This window comes from Saimiri boliviensis, chromosome 19, assembly GCF_048565385.1.
Source record: "Saimiri boliviensis isolate mSaiBol1 chromosome 19, mSaiBol1.pri, whole genome shotgun sequence".
Classification (NCBI taxonomy): domain Eukaryota; kingdom Metazoa; phylum Chordata; class Mammalia; order Primates; family Cebidae; genus Saimiri; species Saimiri boliviensis.
In genome coordinates, this window is record NC_133467.1 from 33,459,764 (window position 1) to 33,486,518 (window position 26,755).

Here is a 26,755-nt window from a genome sequence, read left to right on the forward strand (position 1 = left end):
TATTATATCTTTTAGAGTTTTTTTCTTGTTGTTGTTTTGCTATTTCATATGTGACAGCAGCTTGCTGAAAGGCTAAGTGATACATTTGGTGAAGATTCTAACCTTAAGAGCTACAGAATCTCATTCACTAGTTCACAGTTATTCTCACTGGATCTGTCTACCAATGCAGTTTGGCGATTCAGCAGGTACTACCCAGAATGTGGTATACTGAGGGATGTCCTCTTCCTCCATTCCCTCTACTAAGAACTGGGAAGTAAGAGAAGTAAGTTTGGGAGGTTTTGTTTGTTTGTTTGTGTTTTAGCAGTTAAATGTAATTCTGTATACCCAGATCACAGGAGAGATATAGAAATTCTAGTTTACCATGCAGGGCAAGACTTAACCTCACGTGACCTAAGAAACAGTATGTCAATCAGAAAGATAGACAATAAGAAATGAAGCACAAAGAAAGGTAAGTGACAGAGACAAATGAAGTGATCTGCTAAGCTGGAGATTATTTTGCCCTGATCTGGTAAGACTATTGCCCTGATCTGGTAAGTCCTACAATGTACAAGAAAAGCTCAGACTCCAGATTGCCAGCAGAATCCACACTAGCAGCATCTGCTCACGGGCCCTGACTCCAAGCTCCCCAAGCAACTTATGGAGTCTCGGTTTCACATGTGGAAAGAGGGTGCACTGGTCAGGGTAACAGGAATATCCAGTCCAGTTGACAAGTATACTTATTACTGTCTATTAATAAATATGCATTCTGGACGTGTCTATTCATAGTTTATGATGTCTGCTACCAAGATTTTGCATCCCCAACACAAGTCAGCTTTGGACAATGTTTGATGGAACATGGAGCCACTAGGCTCAGGCTGAGTCTGAGGGTCAGACTCAGAACTTTGGTGAACAGGCCTGTGTAAGGCCAGTGGAGTCTCATCATTCATTCATTTCTTCCTCAGTCATTAATTATTGTGCTGTACACTGAAGACATGCTAAGGATTGTCTTGAAAGACAGGCTCTTGGCCTCTCCTTGACACATACATTCCATCTGAATTTTATGAAGATTCCATAAAAACCAAATGTTTGAGTTCTCAAATGCAATTATTCATGAGAATTACATATTGACTTTTTAAGAAAGACAGATAATCCATAGTTTGGAAATAGGGTCCAGGCATCTGTGTTTTTAAAAGCTCTGCATGTGGTCTAATGAACAACTAGGTTGTGAGCAATTCAAAGGATTGTCTGTCTGGATCAGTTAGACCAAAAGTTCACTTTGTCTTTACTGTCTACACAGATCCAGAGATGATTAGGAGTATTTTCAATAAAGAAACTGAAGGGGGGCCGGGCGCGGTGGCTCAAGCCTGTAATCCCAGCACTTTGGGAGGCTGAGCCGTGTGGATCACGAGGTCAAGAGATCAAGACCATCCTGGTCAACATGGTGAAACCCCTCAACTAAAAATACAAAGAATTAGCTGGGCATGGTGGCGCGTGCCTGTAATCCCAGCTACTCAGGAGGCTGAGGCAGGAGAATTGCCTGAACCCGGGAGGTGGAGGTTGCGGTGAGCCGAGATCGCGCCATTGCACTCCAGCCTGGGTAACAAAACTCTGTCTCAAAAAAAGAAAAAAAAAGAAAAAAAGAAAGAAACTGAAGGGGTTGTTTCAACACAATAGAATACAAAAGGGGAACATGGAACATAAAAACTGTAACTGGTTACCAAGACGACAAGCCTTTTGTTGGCATAATGTGGCTTTATCTATTTGGAGTAGAGCACTGAGCATTATCACTTGCGTGCTAAAAAATTGTAATAGATGCCTAATTGCTCTGGCTAGAACTTCCAATACTATATTGAATAGGACTTGTGAGAGAGGGCATCCTTGTCTAGTGCCAGATTTCAAAGGGAATGCTTCCAGTTTTTGCCCATTCAGTATGATATTGGCTGTGGGTTTGTTTTAAATATTATTTTGAGATATGTTCCCTCGATACCTAGTTTATTGAGAGTTTTTAGCATAAACGGCTGTTGAATTTTGTCAAAGGCCTTCTTTGTATCTATTGAGATAATCATGTGGGTTTTGTCTTTGGTTCTGTTTATGTGGTGAATTATGTTTATGGACTTGCGTATGTTGAACCAGCCTTGCATCTTGAAATGAAGCCTACTTGGTCGTAATGGATAAGCTTTTTGATGTGCTTTTGTAATTGGTTTGCCAGTACTTTATTGAAGATTTTTACATCTATGTTCATCATGGATATTGGCCTGAAGTTTTCTTTATTTGTTGAGTCTCTGCCAGGTTTTGGTATTAGGATGATGTTGGTCTCATAAAATGATTTGGGAAGGATTCCCTCTTTTTGAATTGTTTGCAATAGTTTCAGAAGGAATGGTACTAGCTCCTCTTTGTACGTCTGGTAGAATTCAGCTGTGAACCGGTCTGGACCTGGACTTTTTTTGATTGGTAGGCTATTAATTGCTGCCTCAACTTCAGCCCTTGTTATTGGTCTGTTCAAGGTTTCAACTACTTCCTGGTTTAGGCTTGGGAGGGTGCAAGTGTCCAGGAATTTATCCATTTCTTCCAGGTTTACTGGTTTATGTGCATAGAGTTGTTTGTAGTAATCTCTGATGGTAGTTTGTTTTTCTGTGGAGTCAGTGGTGATATCCCCTTTATTGTTTTTTATTGCATCTATTTGATTCTTCTCTCTTTTTTATTAATTACTGAGCGGTCTATTTTGTTGATCTTTTCAAAAAACCAGCTCCTGGATTTATTGATTTTTTGAAGGATTTTTTTGTATCTCTATCTCCTTCAGTTCTGCTCTGATCTTAGTTATTTCTTGTCTTCTGCAAGCTTTTGAGTTTATTTGATCTTGCTCCTCTACCTCTTTCAATTTTCATGATAGAGTGTCAATTTTAGATCTTTCCTCACTTTTCTGGTGGGCATTTATTGCTATAAATTTCCCTCTAGATATGCTTTAAATGTGTCCCAAATATTCTGGTACATTGTGTCTTCATTCTTGTTGGTTTCAAAAAACATCTTTATTTCTGCCTTCATTTCACTGTTTATCCAGTCAACATTCAGGAGCCAGTTGTTCAGTTTCCATGATGTTGTGTGGTTCTGAGTTGGTTTCTGAATCCTGAGTTCTAATTTGATTGCACTGTGGTCTGAGAGACTGTTTGTTATGATTTCCATTCATTTGCATTTGCTGAGGAGTGATTTACTTCCAATTATGTGGTCAATTTTAGAGTAGGTATGATGTGGTGCTGAGAAGAATGTATATTCTGTGGATTTGTGTGGATTTCTGTAGATGTCTATTAAGTCTGCTTGGTCCAGATCTGAGTTCAAGTCCTGGTTATCCTTGTTAATTTTCTGTCCTGTTGATCTGTCTAATATTGACAGTGGAGTGTTAAAGTCTCTCACTATTATTGTGTGGGAATCTAAGTCTCTTTGTAGGTCGTTAAGAACTTGCTTTATGTACCTGGGTGCTCCTGTATTGGGTGTGTATATATTTAGGATTGTTAGTTCTTCTTGATGCACTGATCCTTTTACCATTATGTAATACCCTTCTTGTCTCTTTTGATCTTTGTTGGTTTAAAGTCCATTTTATCAGAGACTAGGATTGCAACCCCTGCTTTTTATTTTCCCTCTTCATTTGCTTGATAAATCTTCCTCCATCCCTTTTTCGCCTATGTGTGTCCTTGCACACGAGTTTCCTTAATGCAGCACACCAATGGATTTTGACTTTTTATCCAATTTGCCAATCTTTGTCTTTTGATTGGGGCATTAGCCCATTTACATTTAAGGTTAATATTGTGTGTGAATTTGATCCTGCCATTTTGATGCTAGCTGGCTGTTTTGACCATTAGTTGACACATTTTCATCATTGTGTTGATGCTCTTTACCATTTGGTATGTTTTTGGAGTGGCTGGTACTGGTTGTTCCTTTCCTTGTTTAGTGCTTCTCTCAGGAGCTCTTGTAAGGTAGGCCTGGTGGTGGCGAAATCTCTCAGCAATTGCTTGTCCATAAAGGACAAGCAATTGTCCTTTATTTCTTTTATTTATTCTTTATTTCCTTTATTTATTTATTTCTCCTTTGCTTATGAAGCTTAGTTTGGCTGGATATGAAATTCCAGCTTGAAAGTTCTTTTCTTTAAGAATGCTGAATATTGGCCCCCACTTTCTCTGGCTTGTAGGGTTTCTGTGGTGAGACCTGCTGTGAGTCTAATGGACTTCCCTTTGTGGGTAACCCAACCTTTTTCTCTGGCTCCCTTTAGCATTTTTTCCTTCATTTCAACGCTGGTGAATCTGATGATTATGTGCCTTGGGGTTGCTCTTCTTGAGGAATATCTTTATGGTATTCTCTGTATTTCCTGGACTTGAATGTTGGCCTGCCTTGCTATGTTGGGGAAATTCTCTTGGATAATATCCTGAAGTATCTTCCAGCTTGGATTCATTCTCTCCGTCACATTCAGGTACACTTATCAAATGTTGATTAGTTCTTTTCACATAATCCCATATTTCTTGGAGGCTTTGTTCATTTATTTTCACTCTTTTTTCTCTGTTCTTGCCTTCTCATTTTATTTCATTGAATTGGTCTTCAATCTCTGATATCCTTTCTTCTGCTTAGTCGATTTGGCTGTTGAAACTTGTGTATGCTTTGCGAAGTTCTCGTGCTGTTTTTCAGCTTGAGATTTTTATCTTTATATTTATTTAAATACAAAACATTATTTAGAGAGGAATTTATATTCCTCTCTAAGCTGTTTATTCTAGTTAGCCCAGCTGTAGCCAGTGTATTGCAATGATAATTATTTCCTTTGGGTTGATGTTTCCAATCTAGACCCAAGTGGGAGAAGACATGTGGGTAAGGGACCAGGGGTTGAGGACTGGAGGAGTCTGCTTACCACTTAAGCCCTGCTGATTTTCTCAGGACTAGAATAATAAGCGATATTGATTTCACTCATCAAAGTTGATTACCACAGACAGAGATCAAAGACATATTGCTTATCATGTCACAAAGACACAGGCCAAAACATATTCAAAAGCTAGAGAAATAAATTCCACCTCTCTATATAAACAGCTACAAAGTCACATTGCAAATATATGGATTTTGGGAAGGGAAGAATTTGTGGCCATTTTTGTAATCTACCACAGGTCCTGAAGAACTGAATGTAGTCTGGACAACTTCTTACACAGAATAAAGAGGTGACCCTATTGTGACTGGTGCTAACATTGAACTTGTTTTGAAATTTAAATTCTAGATGGTAATGTTTTGTAATGACGGAGAACTTAAATCTCATTATATTATTTATCAGAATCACTCTGTGCTAAAGAGTTAAAAACAGAACATATCTCAAATGCAGTAATTAAAATGATGAGTTAGATAGGTTTTAAGGTTAGAAGCACAGACAGGTTAACACTTTACTTGATGAATTAGATGCAAAGTATGGCGATCAGCTATACATGAATTTTAGATGGCTTGCTTGTGGCATGGTGAATGAAAAGAAAATAACTTGTTCATTTCATCCAATGAACACTCTTAGCCTTGGCTCCTTACCAAAGATTAGATCAAATACTTGGCCTTTTTATTGAACAATAAAATCAATTTAAATACTTTGAATCTTTATCAGATAAACATTTATGAGTAATTACTGAAAATCATAATCCTATTCACTGAAATCAGTTTCCAGAAATAAAAGGAATGGATTGAACTGCATATCCTAAATTGCTGAATTGAAAAGTGAATTCAGAAAGTAAAAATCTAAAAATAAACCAGCATGGTTGAATTGGCTTTTTTCAATTAATGCTGAGAGCGGGGCTGAAGAGTTACAAATAGCAATAATTAAAGTAGGGAAGACAATACTGAAAAACAATATGGCAATGTAGGAATGCCAGAATTCTACAAATATCTCAGAAAAAGTTATCCTAAATATAAAACTATTGTGCAAAGTTTCTTTCCATGGTCAGATTGCCTACATTTGCAAATAGCAGTTTGCCTTTATAAAACAATAAAACTAAATATTGCCACCATTCAAAGGATACAAAGCTGAATCTTGTGTTGCACATACACTGTGAAATATACGTTTTGCCATTGATTTCTTGGTGCAAAAGAAGAGATGTCAAGGTTTTGTTTGTTTTGTTTTGAGATGGAGTCTCGCACTGTCACCACAGCTGGAGTGCAATGGTGCGACCTCAGCTCACTGCAACCTCTGCCTTCTGGGTTCATGTGATTCTCCTGCCTCAGCCTTCCAAGTAGCTGAGAAACTTTTGTTTTTTTTTAAGTTTTGATGTTAAAGTCTCCAAGTAACAAAAGGATTTGCCTTGACTTACATAGCTTGTAAGTGATGAAGTTAAAATCATATTCTTAGAACTCTCTAGCCTCTCTCTTTCAAGGAAATCACAACTTATTCTCTCTGCTACCAGATACCAGGCCCACATATTTCAATCAATATATATTTGCCAAGACATTCCTGTAGCAAATTTTGTATTCTAGGACATTAAGTAAAAATGTTATGGTATATTATCTAGGAAGAGTATAATGGGGCTATAATTTACTACTCAGCTTGCCTTCTACTCAGATCAAAAGTTGTGGCTTCCCCTGAGACTGATTAGTCAGGATATTTTCATAAATGTCAGACAATGTGTGAGTTGTCTCATGATTGAGATGTTTCATCAGGTATATAGATGGCCTGCTGGAGGTGTTCCAGTAGATGGATCAGGGCTCAGAGGAGGGCTTTTCTGGTTTGAATGAAAAATTCTTCCCCTCCAGGGAGATTCAGGGACATCCTTGGATTATGTGCATTTCAACAGGCCTGCAATCTCACATTATCTCTGGTAGCAGTGAGAATAGGTTGTGATTTCCTTGAAAGACAGAGGCTAGAGAGTTCTGAAAATATAATGACTTTAGCCTTCAGAAGTGATTCGCACTAGAATGTCACAGCAGTACTTAAATAATTCTATTAAATTTGATTGTCGTGGTCTGGATTTTCTCACACTGGACAACATTGCTATCTGGTGTTTTCAGAAAGATTCCTCCACTTCCCCTTTCACTTCACCTAGCTTTATGCAAAGAAGAAGCTTACTGAACTCACTGCCTGGTGCAGGTGTAGCCAAGTGCTACTTGGGCAATCTGGGCTGGCCTGCCTTGTCTCCTATGAACTCCTTCTCTGACCACCTGGAGCAGGCTTCCATGCTGCTGTGGACGTCCTTGCTGGTCCTTGGTAAGTAATGGAGAAGAGGCCTCTGCTTGCTGCAAAGCTGAGCCTTGCCATGAGCAAAAGGCCTCTTTTCTGAGCTGCTGAAATCATGAATTTTTACTCCCATTTCAGAGCAGCAGAAAATGAACAAAAAGGAAAGATAATGATTTACTGGTAGAAGGGGGAAAATGATAAGAACTGATTTCCAAAGATGAACTTCTCATCTGCTTTTGCTATTAATTGCCTATGGAAAATCATTTTTACCCCAAAATGGGCTTGTTTATGTAAAAAGAAACCTATGGCTAGGTTCAGTTCATAAGTCACACAGATCATGAGGACCCAGAGGAAAAGATTAACTGAGTTCCTTGTGAAGGACCATATCCTAATTGTGAACTCAGGTAGAAGGGATCACCTGCTGAGAATAGTTATTTCCTTCTCTGTATTCTGAGATCAAACCTGCTCTGATGTTTGCAAAGAGTGTGAGAAGAGAAGTAAGAAGGTTTTCCATTGATGCTTTTCTTCCTGCTTTTGTACTACTTGTCAGTGTTTGTCCAAATGAGGCACTGATTTCCTAGTAGCTCAAGCTAGGGAATTAAGGAACAATCAGTCTGTTGTACATTAAATATTTATTAAGCATATTTGTCTAGTTCCCACCTGATCCCCAGACCCCAACTAAGGGAGGTTCTGTTAGTGTGACTGGCACATGATAAGAACTAAGGAGTGAATGGATGGGTATACATGGCATACCACACTGCTGGGTACCACAGAGAAGACAGAGACCTGAAAGACACAGATTTTGCCCTCAAGAGGTGACATTCTCAATAGAACATCAACCTACACCTGCAAGAACATCTGTCTTGACAATATGAGAATAATATTACACAAAGAGTTATAGTTAATGTGTGAGGATGTCAATTAATTTTTGCTGAGCCCTGACTCCATCTCACTTTTCTTTTCTTTTTTCTGAGACAAAGTCTCACTTTTGTTGCCTAGGCTGGAGTGCAGTGGCATGATCTCGGCTCACTGCAACCTCCGCCTCATGGGTTCAAGTGATTCTACTGCCTCGGCCTCCTGGGTAGCTGGGATTACAGGCACCCATCACCATGCCTGGGTAATTTTTGTATTTTTAGAAGAGACAGGGTTTCACCACCTTGGCCAGGTTGGTCTTTAACTCCTGACCTTATGATCCACCCGCCTAGACCTTTCATTGGGATTATAGGCGTGAGCTACCGTGCCTGGCCTTACATTTCACTTTTCTAAGGGTACCCCACGTATAAATTTATCCAATTCTCTAACTATTGATCAGGTGGAACTCTTATAACTCCCAATTACAAATGAGGAAATGAAGGCACAAAGATGTTGGTCTTATTCCTAAGATTTATGCAGCTAGGACAGTAGCAGAGTCAGGATTCAAACCCATAATCTAACTTTGGAAACTATGTTTTTGGCTACTACCTCCTACTGTCTATCTTATTTTGAGTTCCAAATTAGCTATGATAATAAGTGTTCTGAATCAAGAGAAGAGGGGTCAGCAGCAGCCCCATACTAAAAAATTAATGACAGTCTTACTAATCTAACTCATTACAGTAATACTATGAGGTCGCTTTTATGAGCCTTGTTTTTCAAATGAGAAATCTAAGACTTGAAAGTTCATGTGGTTTGCCCCGGGTCATACAGCTAAAATTCAAACCACACTGTTTGGGTCCACAGCCTGAGTGTCTGGTCGTGGTGATCCCCGACTTCTCTGGGATGGGTGGAACAGAGCATGTTTCTCCTTCTCTTGGTTGGAAGTAGCATATGAGCATGGGGCCCTCAGGGTGAATAGTTTGGGACTCTTTGCCTGTGCTGATGGCTGGCTCTTGATTCTCTTGCAGCTCCAGTCTGTGGCCAATCTGGTAAGTCCTTATTTTCTTTGCTCTGTTGTGTCTCTAGATATCCTAATAACTATATTTTATCTCAAATTCTTACAAGAGTCCTTGTTGTCCCTTTCATCCTTTTCCTGAGGGCTGCAGAGATGTGGAAACACCTGCTGATGTGGTGACTCGGACTCTAAGAATCAGGTTATTTGGGGAGTCACTCTCTTAAATGAAAACTGCCATTGTGCTGGATAAACATGGCAGGGTCTGAGATAATGCATCATAGAATCCACAGGAGGAGAAGCTGCCACCCCACCTGATGTGGGATTCTGGCCAAACCTGATGGAATGCATAGCATCGAGAGGAAAAAGGAAGACATGAACCAATACTTCAGAGGGGCAGGCGGGGTCTCCAGCCGCTTTGCTGCTAACCATGTGTCACAAATTTACCCCAAACTTCCGTATCCCATGGAGACACACTTCTCTGTTAATGGCTCGACTCTGAGTCACCATCTATCCTACTGGTCAGCAGAAAGTCCCATCCTCCGTAGGAAGCCACCTCATGGGTGTTTTGGCCATTCCTGTAGAGCACCCTGGGAGCTGCTGGAGCCAAGCAAGGACCTTGGTCCCCTTGAGGCACACTGTCACTTGCAGCTCCTAACTCTGCTGTTCTTCCCCTCGTCGGTGCCATGGACACAGACTATTTCCCACACATCCTTCCTGGGACAAGATTATAACCTGGCAGACTTTGCTAATTGTTTTAGAATGGGGAAATGAAATACAAAACAAGTGTCTGGTATTAGCTACAGTTACAGATGTGGTTAATCTCGGAGCCCACCAACTCAGTCCCAAACACACAAAGGCTCTGAAAAGTTATGTCCCTTCCTGGCCACACGGCCACGTGCACATGGCAGGAACAGCTTCCTCAGAGCAAAGAAGAGTCTAGTTGCACACAACAAAGGAAATCAATTCTCCTTCCCCCCAGTAGAAGACCCATTGTCTAAGTCCCAACTGCCCCACATCCAGTTGCTTCTCAGGAACATAGCTGGTAGGGATTTCTAGTCTCTCAGCAGAAACACAGCCCCATCCCCACTGAAGACATAGGGTATTCAGTCCAAATTTTTAAGGACAGATTTTTATTTTTAAAAAGTGTCTGCAGAGGCCGGGCATGGTGGCTCATGCCTGTAATCCCAGCACTTTGGGAGGTTGAGGCGGGTGGACCACTTGAGGTCAGGAATTTAAGACGAGCCTGGCCAACATGGTGATACCTCATCTCTACTAAAAATACAAAAAATTAGCTGGGCATGGTGTTGTGTGCCTGTAATCCCAGCTACCTGGGGGGTTGAGGCAAGAGAATTACTTAAACCCAGGAGGCAGAGGTTGCAATAAGCTGAGATGAGGCCACTGCATCCAGCCTGGGTGAGTGAGATTCTGTCTGAAAAAAAAAAAAAAAGAAAAGAAAGTCTGCAGAGACACACAGATGTTTTACCTTACCCAACAGAACATTTAGCTTCTTCATGTAAAACATGCAGTCGGGTTATGTTAGTTTTCTTTTTTTTTTTTTCTACTCCCAAACAGAGAAAGGGCATTTTCTTCACACTTAGCTGTAACTAAAAGATCTATTTGGGAAGTTCTTCTGGACAAAGGCAAGACGGTTTAAAGTTTGAAGCTTGAAAAAGCAATTTTCTATAAGTTCTTAAATGTAGACAGTCCTTGTCTAAGTAAAAAAGGTTCCAAGAAGAAAATAATTTAAGGTTATTCTATTTAAAATTTTGTAGTAAATAGTAATTCCCAAAATTGAGATTGTATTGTTTAAGGTTAATACAAACGAAATATAAATATTTTATTGTTTAAAATTAATACAAATGAAAACAGAAGTTACATTACTGTAGGCAATTTGTAGGACAAAGCATGCATCTAATATCAATTTTTTAAAAAATGTGGTAGCTGCCACAGCTCCAGCCATCATGCCTTTGTTAAGAAGGAAAGTGGGGAGAAGTGGGGAGGCAGATGGTGTAGGGAAGTGAAGCTGTGAAAGAGCTCCCAGTGTGCATCTTCTTTCAAATAAAAGAAAAACCTTTTCCCAGAATCCCTATTCCTTAGTCCATCCCTTACATCACTTCTCTGACATTCCTTTATTCAGACCTAGATCCTGTAGGTGGGAAAGTTAGTACTTCATTTTTTCAAACACGTTAGTGAACAACAGGTTAGAGAGAAGAGCATTGGGACCGACTTTTGAAAGCCAAAAGAGTGTTTTCCCTATGATTGATTTCTCCTTTGTAACTGTTAATAGGTCTTACTCTGCCATACTCTTTAGTGATTTTGTGAGTCATCAGAGCAGTGGTTCCACATAACTTTTACCAAGTTTAGGAATTATTGCATCTTCAGCAGAATCTAAAATAGCAATCAATTTTCATTTGTATACCCATTGAAAGATTAGCCTACCAAGGCACTGATCTTGGAGAAGGCTAGATAGTAGTATTAAATTGGGCAGGTTGTTTGAGTGATGTTTCCAACAGTGAATAATCTGTGTTGTAATTGCTGTTATTGTTAGCCGGCACAAAGTCAGAGCTACAAAACTCAGAAAATAAACATTCAGATTAAAAAGAGCCTCAGCAACAGCATCTTGTTAGAAGATATATAATTAAAAACAGAATTTTCTCCCAACTCAGAAATCCTCTCCACAAGGGTAGTAGAGAAAGGAAACATTTGTATTATTGAATAAGCAATAAGCCAGAATATGATGAGCATCACAGGCAATCCGCTGAGAAGCTGCGAAGACAGAAAGGAATTCCACCCCCTCATACAGCCAATTAGATACAGCCCATTCATATGTGTTTTCAAGATAAACAATAACTAGGCCTCAAGGAAGAGGGCCTGAGAACACCTTTCCTCCCACGAGTTCATTTAAACTTTATCCTGGTTACTGGGGAGACAACCTGTCTTAAGTAACTGAAGGGAAACAAACTTCTTTGTGGTTGTTGTTCTTTAAGCTTTAGTGTCATGTTTAAAAACACATTGTTAAGTCCAAGGTCATAAAGACTTATTCTTGTGTTTTCTTTAAAGAGTTCTATGGTTTGAGCTCTTATATTTAGGTCATTTATCTATTTTGAGTTAATTTTTTTATTGTACTTTGGGCTCTGGGGTACATGTGCACATCCTGCATCCTGCAGGATTGTTGCATAGGCGCATACATGCCATGGTGGTTTGCTGTCTCCTTCCCCCACACCCCCGCCACATAGCCCAGTGAGTGTTGTTCTCTTCCCTGTGCCCAAGTGTTTTCATTGTTCACTCGCCTATGAGTGAAAACATGCGGAAACAAACTTCTATCTTTATAACAGCAGGTAGTTTTGCACATTGGAGAAAGCCCATCAAAGTTAGGTTCTTGCCCTCCCACGGGAACTGAGAGACAGGGTAACTATCTCTCTAGATGCTTGTATTCAAAAAGGTGGTTCCCAGGACTTTCCTGGGTTGGGAGTCAGGCAATAGGCTTATTTAACCAATGTAAACATTTATATGCATTTGAAAAGGACAGAGAAAGAAATTCTGAAAGAGGAGGAGAAGTCTCTTACTTTTGGCAGGGAGAATTAAGCCTCTTATTTTTAATTTGTATTATCCTTGCATTCTTCAGTTTCTATACACCAATGCTTCAAAGATTGTAGGGCTTAATTTCATGTAGGGTTAGTATTTTACTGTCATGGGAGAGTGTCTTTGAGGTCTGGGGAGTTAGAAGCATCTAGCTCCTTGTAGTCTTATTTTCTGCAGCTATCTGGATATATTTCTTATGTCAGATACAGCCTGCCCACCTCTCCCATACAGACTTCTTGTCAGTAAAAATGTTACTTAAGCCCCTTCTCATAACTGTCTAATTGACCCCCAAATTTCTATACTTACTCCATCTACAGCTCCTATCCCATCTCATGTTCATGCTATATGTAGAGAAGGGATAAATTTCTCTCTACCTGTCTTAGTTTTGAAGAGAACCAAAATATTTCACCCCCAAATACAGCCACCTGGTATAATGCGTATTTTAAATTAAAGGCCCTTAAAGATCAACAGAAGAAACTTTCCCCCATCTACCTAAAGACCAACCCACCAGTAAGAACAGTTGTTTTTTCCTCCCCTCCCTGCTATCATCATCTAATGTAGAAAAGAAGGCTGAAGGGTGTAACCACAGATGAACAGACCCTATCATAAGAAAATGTCTATCCTTCAGGCTCATTCAGCTTCCAAATAAAACCATTTATCCACTAATTCACCCTAGTCATTATGTGTTGCCCCTCAAAAGAGTTACCTACATTACCCCTCTCCCAAAACCCCTCTAAAAATGGCTGGGTAAGTATCTGGGCCCCACTGGCATTATTTGGGGAATCACTCTGTAATTCTTCCCTGTACATGTTGATAAATTTGAAGGCCATTTCTCCTATGAATGTGCTTTTCATCAGTTGATTTTTCAGCAGACCTTAAGAGGGCAAAGAAAAAGTTTTCTCTTGATTCCTACAGGTTAATTTTCTGGGGTCCATAAATTATCTTGCTAAAAGACAGATTAACAAGTGTACATACACAGGGGAGTTTGCAAAGAAAAACATGGCTCAAGGAGGCAGCCAGATGATTGAGATTTACACAGGTTGAATATCCCTCATTCAAAAATCTGGAATGCAAAATGCTCCGAAATCTGAAATTTTTTAACCACTGACATGAGGATCGAAAGAAATGCTCACTGGAGCATTTTAGATTTCAGATTTCTGGTTTATGCATATGTTCCGAAATCTGAAAAAAACTCGAACTCCAAAACCCTTCTGTTCCCAAGTATTTTGAATAAGGTATACTCAGCCTGTACACCGTCTTAAACAAAGGAAAAGGAGTTTTGGGCTTCCGGGTGGCGGGGGAAAGGTGTGGCAGGTTGACTAGGAAAACCATGGTAAACAAGGTTTAAGTGAATGTTTAAGTGAAACAAGGTTTAAACAATATTAAAGTGAATGCCTTCTCTATTGAGGAAAGTTGTTAAGTGTAGTCCTCTTCCCGGTATGGGAGAGGGAGACACATTTACGAAAGGAAATTTCATTTATAAGTGAAAATTTCTTTTTTCATTTATAAAGGAAAATGTGTGCCTTGTTTTTTAGAACTTTTCCTATTTCTGGTGATTCTCCATGGCCTTTAGCTCAAAATAATTTATATGCCAAAGAGACAAACCTGAAGATGGCATTTTCTGGTACCCTTCACACACAAGAACTCATCTTAGAGAGGTCTCTGTAACACGAGGATCCCAGGTGGGAGTCCAGGAAAAATGCAATTTCCAACTATCTTCCTGAGGACCTGGTTCCCTGAAACAAGTAAGAGAGTTTGTGAGCCTCCCATCAGCCATCACTGCTGAGAGGATCCTGCTAGAGCTGCCCTCCCTCTGAAAGGCCAATCTGCTGCTGTAGACCACTGAGCAGCCACTGTACCCGGGAGAAGGTGAACACAGCTCACCTGCAACCTGGGGAAACAGAAGTTGTCCTTGGGCCTTTTAGGGATCTCCCATGCCATGTCTTTCAGTGTAACCCACACAAGCCACTGCAGCTGGGACTGCAGGCACCTCCACCTCAGACCCATTACTCTTTCCTCCTCAGCAGCTGCACAGAAACCTGTGATTTCCCTCCATCCTCCATGGACCACAGTCTTCAAAGGAGACAGAGTGACTCTGACTTGCAATGGATTTCACTTCAATGCAACAGAGAAAACAAAATGGCATCGTCTGTACCCTAGGAGAGAAACTTTGACCCTAACCCCAGGAAACACCCTTGAGGTTCAGGAATCCGGACATTACAGATGCCAGACCCAGGGCTCCCCACAAAGTGACCCTGTGCGCTTGGTCTTTTCTTCAGGTGAGAAGGAAGAATTAGTTGAAACTTTATAAATGGGTTCGGTTGATCCTAACTCCCTGGAGGTTCTACAAACTGGGGTCTTTTATTCCTCTCTAACACTCAATCCCAGCTACTTCAGTTTCACATTCTCCCTCAATGCCGACAAATGTTTTTCAAACTACTATTGAAACTTGAGTTTAAATGGTTAATATTAATCAACATCCCCACACACCATGCCCACACACTTACACAGTCAAGGAAATGAGTTAGCTTTAGGGATCACAAAACTGAAGCTGTCTCAGATCTTGCCCTGCAGGGCTTTAATAGCCTCATAGGGAGAAATTAAACATACATAAATGTTCTGAGGACAAAAGTACCATCAAAGGAGCTCAGAGGTGGGAAATCTCCAATCTGAGGTTTTTCATCCCCACCCGTTGTGATGTGTGCCCTCCTCATTCCTGGTTTTCCTTCTGCTTGGCATCAAATTCCCACATCTCCTCCTGTCCAGTTTTACTTGATTGATAAGGATTTCTGTCACTTCCAAGGGCATGGTCTACAGTAGTAGCCATCAACACAGTCATCTAAGACAGAAGGGTTATAGCTAATCTTAGATTAAAATTATTACAATCTGAACAGCATGGAATTTCCATAGGACCACATCCACTGTCCCTGATACCTAGACTGTGTCTCTGACAAGAATCCTGCTATAAAACACACTCCAATATGCATGGGAAGAGTTCCGTGCATAGTTCTCCAAGTGTGACTTCCTTCATAGCTCCTGCTCTGAGACTCGGTGAGCAGGATGGTGTTAAATTCTGCCATACTCTATCATGTCAGGGATTCTGATCACACCTCCTCTCAGCTTTTATTCTCCACATTAGAATCCTTATATTTGGAATCTGACTGTGAATGCTTAAATAGACGTGTCTGGGATTTATTTAGGAATTGTACCTGAAGCATGTTATACTGATTTAGAAGGAATTTTTGAGCTTGGATCAGGAGATTGTATCCTGTGGAAGAAAGAAGAAAACAATAAAACCTTTGTAATTTAAGAGACACAGAGGAAGGAGGCAGCAGGAGTGTTTTGAATGACCATCTCTTCTCTCTGTGTCTTTTCCAGAGCCCTTAATCCTGCAGGCCCCATATTCTGTGTTTGAAGGTGACACATTGGTTCTGAGATGCCAGAAAAGGAGGAATGAGAAATTGACTGCTGTGAAATACACTCGGAATGAAAAAATTCTTTTCAAATCTAATAAAAGCTCGGATCTTCTTATCCCACAAGCAAGTTCAAATAACAGTGGCAATTATCGATGCTTTGGATATAGAGACAAACTTGTATTTATATCAAGTAACAAAGTGATTAAAATTCAAGGTAAATCTTTCACTTCATATAAATTTTGTTAGTAATGTCAGGGTTAGGAAACTGGGCATGTAAGGCAGGAATTCATGGATTACTATTGAAACTGAATAGATGAGAGGCACAAGTCCTCTAAAAGGCAGAGAAAGTAGGGTAATTGGGTGTGAATAAACCTGTGGAAGAAAAATGTGGTAGAGGGCTTGATAAGTTTGTCTTGCTATGTGTCTGAAGTTTCCTGGATCTGAGCATTCAAACCTGTCTCTCACAGAGTGCTAAATACTCTTGTGCTCAGAAATGGATTTACCTCTTCTCTCTAGAACTATTTCCACATCCACAGCTGAAAGCCACAGACTCTCAGCCTACAGAGGGGAGTTCTGTAACCCTGAGCTGTGAAACGCAGCTTCCTCCAGAGCGGGCGGACACCCCACTTCACTTCATCTTCTTCAGAGATGACAGGGTCATCCTGTCAAACTGGAGCAAGTCCCCGGAACTCCAGATCCCAACCATCTGGAGAGAAAACTCGGGATCCTATTGGTGTGGTGCTGAAACGGTGATCGGTAGCATCCACAAGCGTAGTCCCTCGCTACAGATCCATGTGCAACGTGAGTGTTGGAGAGCCAGGCATCTTCCCTGCCTCTCTCTGCCCCCTGGGCTCTGTAGGCATGGGGACTATGTAGAAGAGATGGATTTTATCATCCTGACAGAGAGGCACCAGACTTAGGCCAAAAAATGAAGTACTATAATACAAGAAATCCATGACTTCTTTTCTACCTCCATTTTCCTAAAAACTCAGTCTTCCTTTGAAACTCTTATCACTTCAGAATCACAGCTGACTCATGGTGTTAGGTTTGAGAGCTATGGCAAACAAAACAAAACAGGAAGACAAGGTTCCCTGCTAGGGAGTTGGCAGATTCTAGAATGCTAGATCTTGGGGGAAACTACTTAGAAGGCAAGCATCTACCTTTTCCTACTCAGTAGCTACGAACAATGTGAGTGCTGATGATGTGTACAGCAGAAGAGAAGGGGAGATAGACGGACCCAATAAATATCACTTAGGTACCAAATTAGGACTTTTAAAAACAGATGTGGTCCAGCCAAGTGCCATGATGGCCACTATTGCTATTACCTCTCCCTCAAAACAACTCAGACCTCCAGCCAAGATGTCAGACAAAACCCAAATGCTTCCTCTGGGTTAGTCCTTTTTTCTTTCCTGGAGCCTTGTATATCAGGATGGAAAGCTTCTCACATTTAGTGATATTCTCAGCCCTAAATTCATAGTCTGTTGGCCACCATGCTGGTACCTGCTGAAGAGTATATCTTGAAGTCACATAAAAAGTGACCCTGCTCAACGCCCCAGCTACCCAGCCCTGCCCTCCTTCACACCTGGCCCCCACCTGTGGTCTCATTTTCACATAGGGATCCCTGTGTCTGGAGTGCTCCTGGAGACCCAGCCCTCAGGGGGCCAGGCTGTTAAAGGGGAGACACTGGTCCTTGTCTGCTCCATGGCTGAAGGCACAGGGGACACCACATTCTCCTGGCACCGAGAGGACACACAGGAGAGTCTGGGGAAGAAAATTCAGCGTTCCCCAAGAGCAGAGCTGGAGCTCCCAGCCATCAGAGAGAGCCACGCGGGGGGATACTACTGTACAGCAGACAACAGCTACGGCCCTGTCCGGAGTGCGGTGCTGAACGTCACTGTGAGAGGTGAGCTTTTATCTCTACTGACCTAATTATTTACTCTCAGCAGACTTCCTCAAATGAAGGGTGGGGATAGAGAACATTACCCTGTGACTCTGCTTTTTGTGTTTCCATTTTGCCATGCTCCACTGTGATAAACAATTTCTTTAGAATATTAATAACTCGGTCAGGTCAGAGTAAGGTCCTGTAGTGAGGTAATGCTGGCCTGGCCAGGAGCCGTTTTGCCTTTTGGAGGTCATTTTGTTTCTCTGTGCTCGGATCCATTGCGTGTTAATCTTCAGGAGGAGCCTTATCTCGTCAGCAGTGTTTCTGGGTGGGGCACAGCTCTGTCACCCCACAGTGTCAACTACACCTCTCCTTTCAGTCAATCATCCACACACATAAGACCAGCAGCTTCAGGTCCACAGAACCAAAAGCACAAGGCATTCCTTGACTTCATTACTGTAATAGAATCCTGAAGGATTCTGGGCAGCCAAATTGTATATAGGTCAGGAAACTCAAAAGCATGGAGAGCAGATACAGAGCCCACTTCTGTCCATTGAAAAGAGAAGCCTTACTTTGGGATCTCACAGTTTTAGTTCAATTACGTCTCTTCCTCCATCCCCAAGAAGCCACACTGGGCCAAGCTATGTTCTCACTCAGCTACCTTGGCACTAAGGGAATGGTCTCTACTGGGCTTCAATCCCTTCTCAATCTCAGATTTAGTAGCATTCCCTGGCTCTGAAAAAACAAAAACAAAAACAAAAGTAAAGTAAAAGAAAAAAAAAAAGAAAAAGAAAAAAAAGCAAGCTTTTATTAAGTTACTGCAAAGTTAAATGTCCCTACTTTCCTATATAATAAAACTCAAAAGAGTTGTCTCTATTCATTCTCCTTACTTCACCTATTTTTTTCTTAAACCCATGACCACCAGGCTTGCCTCATTCCACCAAATTTACTAATGATCTCCATGTTTCTAAGACCAGTGGAAAACTGTTTCCATTTTATTTGATTTACCTCCAGCTTTTGATAGAATTAATCCCTCCCTCCTTCTTGAAACATTTTCCTCCTCAATTTCTGGGACATAACCTATTGGTATTTTACCTATTCACCAGACACTTTTTAAAGTTTTCTTTCCCAATCTTTATAATATTTACAACTTCTACATTTTGGGGACTACCAGGGATCTGTCCTCAGACAAGCTGTGACCACTTTCCATAACATCTCATTCAGTCTCGTGACTTTAAATGCATTTATGATTTCTACCTATGTGTGACTCCCAAACTGAACTGAAACTTAGACCTCTAGTCTGAACTTGAGGCTCATATATTCAAGTATTTAAATCAAGTGCATAAGAACAGCTAGTGAGCAGCTCAAACAACTCATCTAAAACCAAGCTCTTAGTTTTTACTCCAGAAGGTTCCTGCCTAAATCCTCCACTCAGTAAATACAAAACTCCCTTCTCCTAGTTGCTTAGGCCAAAAATCGAAGCATCAGCCTTGCCTCTTCTTATTTCATCCCCCATATTTAACCCACCTCCAAGTGTTAATGGCTTTACCTTCAAAATACAGCCAGAATCTGACTACTTCTCACAATCTCTACTGCCACCACCTGGTCTAAGGCACTGGCATTCCTTGGCTGGATCATGGCAATGACATCCTAACCGGTCTTCTGTATGTCTATCCTCAATGCAACATCAGAGGGAACTCTTAAAAATAAGTCAGGTCATGTTACTCTTCAGCTCAGAATCCTTCCTTGGCTTCCCATGTCCTTCAGCAGATGGCCAATACCCTCTCAATGACTCACCTAGATCATCCAGGCCCTGCATGATCTAACCCTCCTGTCACCCTGGCCTCATCTCCTACCACTTTGTCTTGCCTTCTCTACTCCCACCATGCTGACCCTCTGTCTCTTCCTGAAACTTTCCAGGCTCAACCCCACCTCAGGGCCTTTACACTGCAACCTCCCTGATATCCTCATGCTCACTTCTTCACTTCCTCCAGAACTCTACTCACTTGTCAGTCTTTTCCCAACCAAGCTCTGTAACATGGCAGTCCTCTTTGCAGCTCTCGCTCTCCTGGTCCTGCTTAATTCTCCCATCACAGGACTTATCACCAACTCCCAGGCCATGAATGCCCTTAGCTGTTTGTTGCCTTCTCCCAGGTGTCTCATATCAGCCTCATGCGGGTGGATCCTTCTTTTTACTACTGTTGTATCCTGAGTGCCCGGAATAGTGCTTGACTCAGGCATTCAGTGAACGTCTGCTGAATAAATGAGTGTTGTGCATATCATCTCTACTGATCATCGTAACAATCCTCTGAAAATATTATTATCTCCATTCTACAGAAGGGAAATAACAACTCAGAAAGGTTTGGTGATTTGTATAAAGCCACAGAGCTTACACACGGCAGCCTAGATTTGAACCCTGATGCAGTCATTTAGCTCAGAGATACAGAGAGCCATGTCAAAGTTCTCCAAAGAAATACCACGCAGTCAAATATCCACTGTCAACCATGCTAAATAAGCAGAGAGCCGCACTGTTTATACGAGGTCAGCTTTGACGGTGAGAGACAGAAACCTGAACAGTTTAGTCAGAGGCTCTGGCAAGGGGTTGCTATGCTAATGACCCAGATGCTGCTCAACTTTCCCTTCAACTCCCTCAAGGCAAGTCTTGTGATCAAGCAGGCCCCACCAGGTTAAGAGACTGAGGTGTTTCCCCAGAACTAAGTGCCGCAGCAGTCTGCCTCTCAGTCTGGGAACAGCAATGGGTGTAATTCCCAGCAGAGAAGGACTGAGACTGAGCTAATGTCATTTTAATGATTTTTTTTTTTTAATATGAGGTCTCCCTCTGTTGTCCAGACTGGAGTTCAGTGGCATGATCTTGGCTCACTGTAGCCTTGACCTCCTGGGCTCAAGCGACCCTCCCACCTCACCCTCTCAAGTAGCTGGGACTACAGGCATGTGCCACCATGCCCAGCTATTATTTTTAAATTTATTTTTTCATAGAGAAACGTTCTATGTTGCCCAGTCTGGTCTTGAATTCCAGGGCTCAATGGCATTTCAAGAATCAGATTAGGGGAGGAAAAGAAGGCATTAGCAAAACTGCGAGCTGCCAAGGGCACCCTCTGAAGACTCCCGAATGCCCTGAAATCCAGAATAACACTGATGGTAAAGGGTGTTTCTTCTGCAGGAAGGCTCTTATTCTGAAAAGTTTACCCCAGGAAGCTCAAAGATTATAATCTCTGAGGAGATAATGGTGAATCTGTTGGTAAGTACAAATTACTCCTCTTCCCCTTGGGGGTTAAGGTCATTACAATGGATCAGCTTCTCCCGATCCAGGCAGTGAACTGGCCACTCCACACATATTGTTTCATTTTATTCCCATGGCAGCCCTGGAAAGTAGGTATCTGAGGTGTTTCCCCAGAACTAAGTGCCACAGCAGTCTGCCTCTCAGTCTGGGAACAGCAATGGGTATAATTCCTAGCAGAGAAGGACTGAGATTGAGCTAATGTCATTTTAATGACTTAATGTCATTTAATGATCATCTGTCAAGAAAACAGATGATCTCAGAGATTAAACGGACATCAAAGATCCAGTAATATTTGATGGAATATTACTGGAATATGAATATGAATTTAGAATGAGCATCCTAAATCTTTTTTATTCATGGACTTTATGCAAAATCCCTGTGCTTAGAAACAGAAGAATTTATAACAAGAGAGAAACTCCTGCTGTAGCCGCATGCACTGGGCTAAGGTGGGCTGTCTCGGTCAGCTTGAACTGCCATAACTAAATACCATGTACTGGGGGCTTAAACAACAGAAGTGTATTTCCTCATAATCCTAGAGGCTGGAAGTCTGAGATTGGTGCACTAACATAATTTGGATTCTTGTGAGGGTTCTCTTTCTGGTTTACAGAAGGATACCTGCTTGCTATGTTCTCAAGTGGCAGAGAGAGAAAGCAGGACAAGGGCAACCTTTCTGGTGTTTCTTCTTAGAAGGGCACTAATCCTATCTTTGGGGCCCCATCCGCATGACTTCATCTAAATCTAATGTCTCTTAAAGGCCCCATCTCCAAATACCATCACATTGGGGTTAGAGTTTCGACACATGAATCTGGGGGGAAAGGGCACAATTCAATTCATGGACTGAGGTTGTCTGGGGTAGGACTATGGGGAGCAAGCTTAACCTATGAAGGTGTCCTCTAAGCTAATCAGAGAGCAGCCCGAAGTTCCTGAGAGCCTAGGGCATGGTGTTAGGACAATAAACAAGAGCTAGTACTTGCCTAGACATAACACTTAGGTGCTAGGCACTGTTCAAAGCACTTTACATGCGTTAACTCATTTACAACAGTAAATAGTCACAATTATCCCCAGTTCGCTGAGAAAACTGAGGCAAAGGGAGATTAAATAATTTTCTCTGGCCACACAGCGAGTAAATGGAGGAGGTAGAATTCGAACCAAACAATCTGGATTTACAATCTGTGCCTTTCTAACTGAGGCAGATTTCAATTATTTTCCCCAAAGTAGCCATTTATTCTAGGAAACAGGGTTACCAGGAAGATAGAGTAACTTGCTTCCTGCCCATTGAGTCCAGAATTCTAGACCTGGACATAGCTGATTCTGATTTTGCAGAGAAGGCAATGGGGAAAGACTGCCCCAGCAGGCAATGGGGAAAGATTCAATACAGGATGTAGTGGCCAAGCTTCTCTGTCCTTAGATTTCTCCCCTGCTCTCCACCCTACTCTTTCAGCTGTTGTGGTTGGGAGGCTGGGCTAGCTGCCCAGTGAACACTGTCTATAGGTAGAACCACTCATAGGTCAAAGGACAGGTTTGTTGGTGTTGCCAGAAAGAGAAGGATAATTTCAGAAATGTCACCAGCCACTCCTGTCCAATGGCCCCTCTGTGCCAGAAATCATAGATGAAGATAAATGGAAATCACGGTCAGTGTTGCTGTTGTTCTCCTATCTGCAAGCTGTCTGTCAATTCTGTGGTACCTGTGTCTGAGGTCTGAATTTAGTTTACCTGGGGACCAAGAATATGTAGGAAAAGCACCACCCCTCAGCCTCTGTTCCTCTCTCCTGCTTTTGCTCTTTAGCTCATCACCACAGGGCATGGTATAAATTTATTTATTTGTTTATTGCTTGTCTCCCCTCCCTGGGTTATAAACTGCAGAAGAACAGGGATTTTACTGTCTTGTTCACTGCTATATCTTCAAGGGTTAGGTCAGTGCCTGGCACAGGGTAGCCTCAGTAAATATTTGCTGTATAAATGAGTAAATTGAAGGAAACCTCCCTTTCTGTGGATGAAAGGATAGAATAGACCCCATGGAAATATCAAAAGCCCCTAACAATTTATTGTTTGTACTTTTCCATCAGTTCTTTTCTCTCCTGCCCTTCAGAGCACACAAGGCACAGGCTTCTAAGAGGAAGGAAGCTTGATGTCATTTCATCGTGTGTTCCAATGTGCTTTTTTAATGCAGAGCTTTAAAACAGAGTCTCTGTTGGTTCAATTGGCGCCCTAATCAATGATGAATTTTCATTCTTTCTCGGACAGTTCACTTTCTGAGTTAGGTGCCGCCAGGCCACAGTCCCATGGTAGCTCTCTAGGTGTCTGGGGGAAATTCGTGGGAAGCCAGGTTACCAGAATACATTAGGATTTCCCCAAAATTGTTAGTTTCTAAAATGATTCACTGAAGGTAGAGGGAGCTCTTTCCTTTTCCACTCAGGCCCTGACCCACCCACAGTGAGCTTTTCTGGCCATAACCAGGCCCAAGATTTCTTTATGAGTCCTAGTCCTTCAGATTCTTCTCTCTTCCAGGGCTCAGTACCCAACCAAGCTGAGGAAAAGGCAATTCCGAGCCCTGAACCTCTCCACTGAGGTTCACACAGGTCCTTTTCCCTTAGTGACTCCAGGCAACACAGATGGCCTTGTCACCGCGGGAGCCATTGGGGGGCTGCTCAGCGCTCTTCTCCTGACTGTGGTCCTGCTGTTTCACTGCTGGCGCCAGAGGAAGTCAGGTTTGTGCTCTTCTCTTTGCCAGAGTTCCTGCCCCGTCCCTCCCCCTGAACTCAGCATGCGCCAGCCTCAGTAGCCACCAGGCCACCACTCCCAAGTCACCACCCCCATCACTCACACACACTCACGTCTGCCCCTTCCTTAAGGGGTAGTTTTGCAAATAGAGTCCGTGAATTAAAAAAAAAAAAATAGGGGCTGTGAATGAGAGCTGCTCATATCTAGTCTGATTGATTAAGTATCAAGTGAAAGGGAGGGAGAGTGGAATTTGTAATGAAAAGTTCGAAAAACTTTATCTGAACTATTTACTGAGGCAGTTTCTTTGGTTCATACAGACTGGCCAGTTGAATACTTCAGCCTATCCTAAATCCACCATAAATGGAGATTCCAAATGAACTGAAGGGCTCTGCAGAAATGACTGAGAATAATAAGAGCTGGCTAATTTCTATCCTTCTCTCCCCTAAGAGACTTTTCTGGGTCGGAGCTTGAGCCTGCTGTCTTACGCTCCAAGAGCCCCTCTCCCCAGGTCAGCCTCCCCTGCCTTACGGAGACGTTTGTCCCAGGCACTGTCTGCTGCATACTTCCAAAGGCTTCTCACCTCAGCCCAGTTCAGGCTAGCTTTGGATGCCAAGACACCTGGTGTAGAAGACAAGCACAGAACCTTTTTCAGCTCTAGAATAATTACCCACATCCTCAACTCTGTCACTTAATTCAATTTCAACTTTCCAGATTCCTGACAGCACCTTCTGTGTGTCCTGCATTGGGTTGGAGGTAGGGAGCTTTGGATCTCTGGCCAAATCTCCTTAGTGAGCCTGAGTCAGACCTTGATGCTCCTCTGGGCATTGCCACAGATGTTCCTCAAAGTTCACCCACAGCTCACTACTCTGCAAGTAACAATTTGGTTATATGTAATATTTCCTGAGGGATTTCAGCACAGACTTGAGTCTTAATAAATTCTCAAACAATTGTATATTTAACTCAGGAGTGTGCAATCCTGGCCTCAACAAGTTATCTGCTTTGTTCAATCTTTCTTCACATCATTTTCAAGAAAATTCAGGACTGGGCAGGTGTCTGAATTTACTTTCTTGATGACCTCTCTTAGATAGCTCCTGTATGCGAAGTATTTGAGAAATGGCTTTCTCTGTTGACACAAATGCATCTTTGCTTTATTTTGCAGGAGATGGTTTCTTGGGAGATGAAACCAGGTGAGATCTCAGCTTCTACTGGTTCCTTTTTTGTTTCCCAAGTACACAATATGCAAAACTGTGGGGTTACAAAATTAGGTCAAGTTATTTCTCTTGGGCCCTGTGGCTAGATACCCTCATTTTCACATTCCTTGAATTGGTGAAAAATGAAGCTTTCTAGAACTGTGCTTGTCCGCTCATAGTTTGCAATATGCAAAATAGTAGATTTCTTATTTCACATTAGTCTATTCATCTAAATGGATAATACCAAAGGTTACAAATTTTCTGAGTTGGCACAGCATGTTTCTTGTCCTATAATTAAGTTAGACAATATGTTCATGTAACTATGCATACAATGACTACAGACCAGATTTTCTACAAATTTTCTAGGTTTTCCAGGGAAGTCTATGTTTCTAATAATCTTCTTTTTGCACCGTGCGTGCATATATACTTATTCAACTTTATGTCCTTAACTTCCATTTGGAAAATACGGCCCTCTTCCTCTTTCTATGCCAGTGTCTTAGGAATTGGAATATGGATTATATCTAATTCCTTCTTGGATTGTACAGACATTACAATGTAAAATACAGTGGTGTGATCTTAGCTCACGGCAACCTGCGCCTCTCAGGTTCAAGCAATTCTTGTGCCTCAGCTTCCTAAGTAGCTGAGATTACAGCCATGAGCCAGCACATCTAGCTAATTTTTGTATTTTTAGTATAGACAGGGTTTCACCATATTGGCCAGGTTGGTCTGGAGCTCCTGGCCTCAAGTGATCTGCCCACCTCAGCTTCCTAAAGTGCTGGGATTACAGATATGAGCCACCTCACCAGGCCAACGATAAAGTAAAGACATTTAATCACTCTTTCCTGATGATGAAGAAGGCAGTGTATGTATATCTGAGACAGGATCTTGCTCTGTCACCCAGGCTGGAGTGCAATAGCATCGTTTTAGCTCACTGCAGCCTCGACCTTCCAGGCTCAAGCAATCCTCTCACCTCAGCCTCCCAAGTATCTAGGATACTTGCCAACTAGGATAGTTGCCACCATGCCTGGCCAACTTCATTTTATTTTGTGTAGAGACAAGATCCCACTATGCTGCCCAGGCTGGGAAGCCACTATTTTTTAACCAACCAAGAGTGATCATTCCAACTATGAGACGACGATTGTTACTATGGTATCGGAGACTCTCTATCCTTGTTTCCAGGGCTCCAGGGTTTGTTTCAAAAGAACAATCTCACTCTATATATACCTATTGAAACTCTAAACGATCCAGGGTTTCCAGTGCCCTCTTGGCTGCTGACTTTCCCCAAATCCTGTTTCTCCTCTGCCTCTCTCCCTGGGCATCTCACTATCCTGCATGTTACAATGTTCCAGGGATTTTATGTGTTTCTGTGTCTCACAGGATCCCTCCCACTCTGGGGCCAGGAGAGTCCTCCCATTCCATTTGCCCTGCTCAGGTGGAGCTTCAGCGGTTGTATGTCAATGGTGAGGGTTCCCCTCTAGGAAGCTGTTCCTGGCCTCAGCCATGGAAAGGTAATATGCTTTCAGCCCTGGGAAATGCCCCTGGACTCCCTAAAGTGTCCCAAATCCAGATATTCCCAGATAATTGTTCCACTGTGTGTCCAAGAAGAGTGGAGGTGATGCTTAGGAAGAGGCATCTGTAGCACT

At 42.0% G+C, this 26,755-nt stretch overlaps 1 protein-coding gene across 6 annotated transcripts in view; it reads left to right on the top strand.

The window, feature by feature from the left end:
• The first annotated feature begins 116 nt into the window (after nt 1–116).
• The window catches only part of FCRL4 (Fc receptor like 4), a 52,874-nt gene continuing 26,235 nt past the window's right edge, over nt 117–26,755 (top strand). For 2 of the 6 annotated variants that reach the window (XM_074389899.1, XM_074389896.1), the window contains exons 1-9: nt 117–7,183; nt 9,034–9,054; nt 14,627–14,881; nt 15,981–16,232; nt 16,535–16,819; nt 17,634–17,921; nt 23,796–23,909; nt 25,082–25,109; nt 26,490–26,620. In XM_074389899.1, the coding sequence (XP_074246000.1) occupies nt 6,895–7,183; nt 9,034–9,054; nt 14,627–14,881; nt 15,981–16,232; nt 16,535–16,819; nt 17,634–17,921; nt 23,796–23,909; nt 25,082–25,109; nt 26,490–26,620 (1,663 nt within the window). In that variant the 5' untranslated portion in view covers nt 117–6,894. The remainder of the gene's footprint in view (nt 7,184–9,033; nt 9,055–14,626; nt 14,882–15,980; nt 16,233–16,534; nt 16,820–17,633; nt 17,922–23,795; nt 23,910–25,081; nt 25,110–26,489; nt 26,621–26,755) is intronic. The other 4 variants (XM_074389901.1, XM_074389900.1, XM_074389897.1 and 1 more) reach the window with 3 other exon arrangements.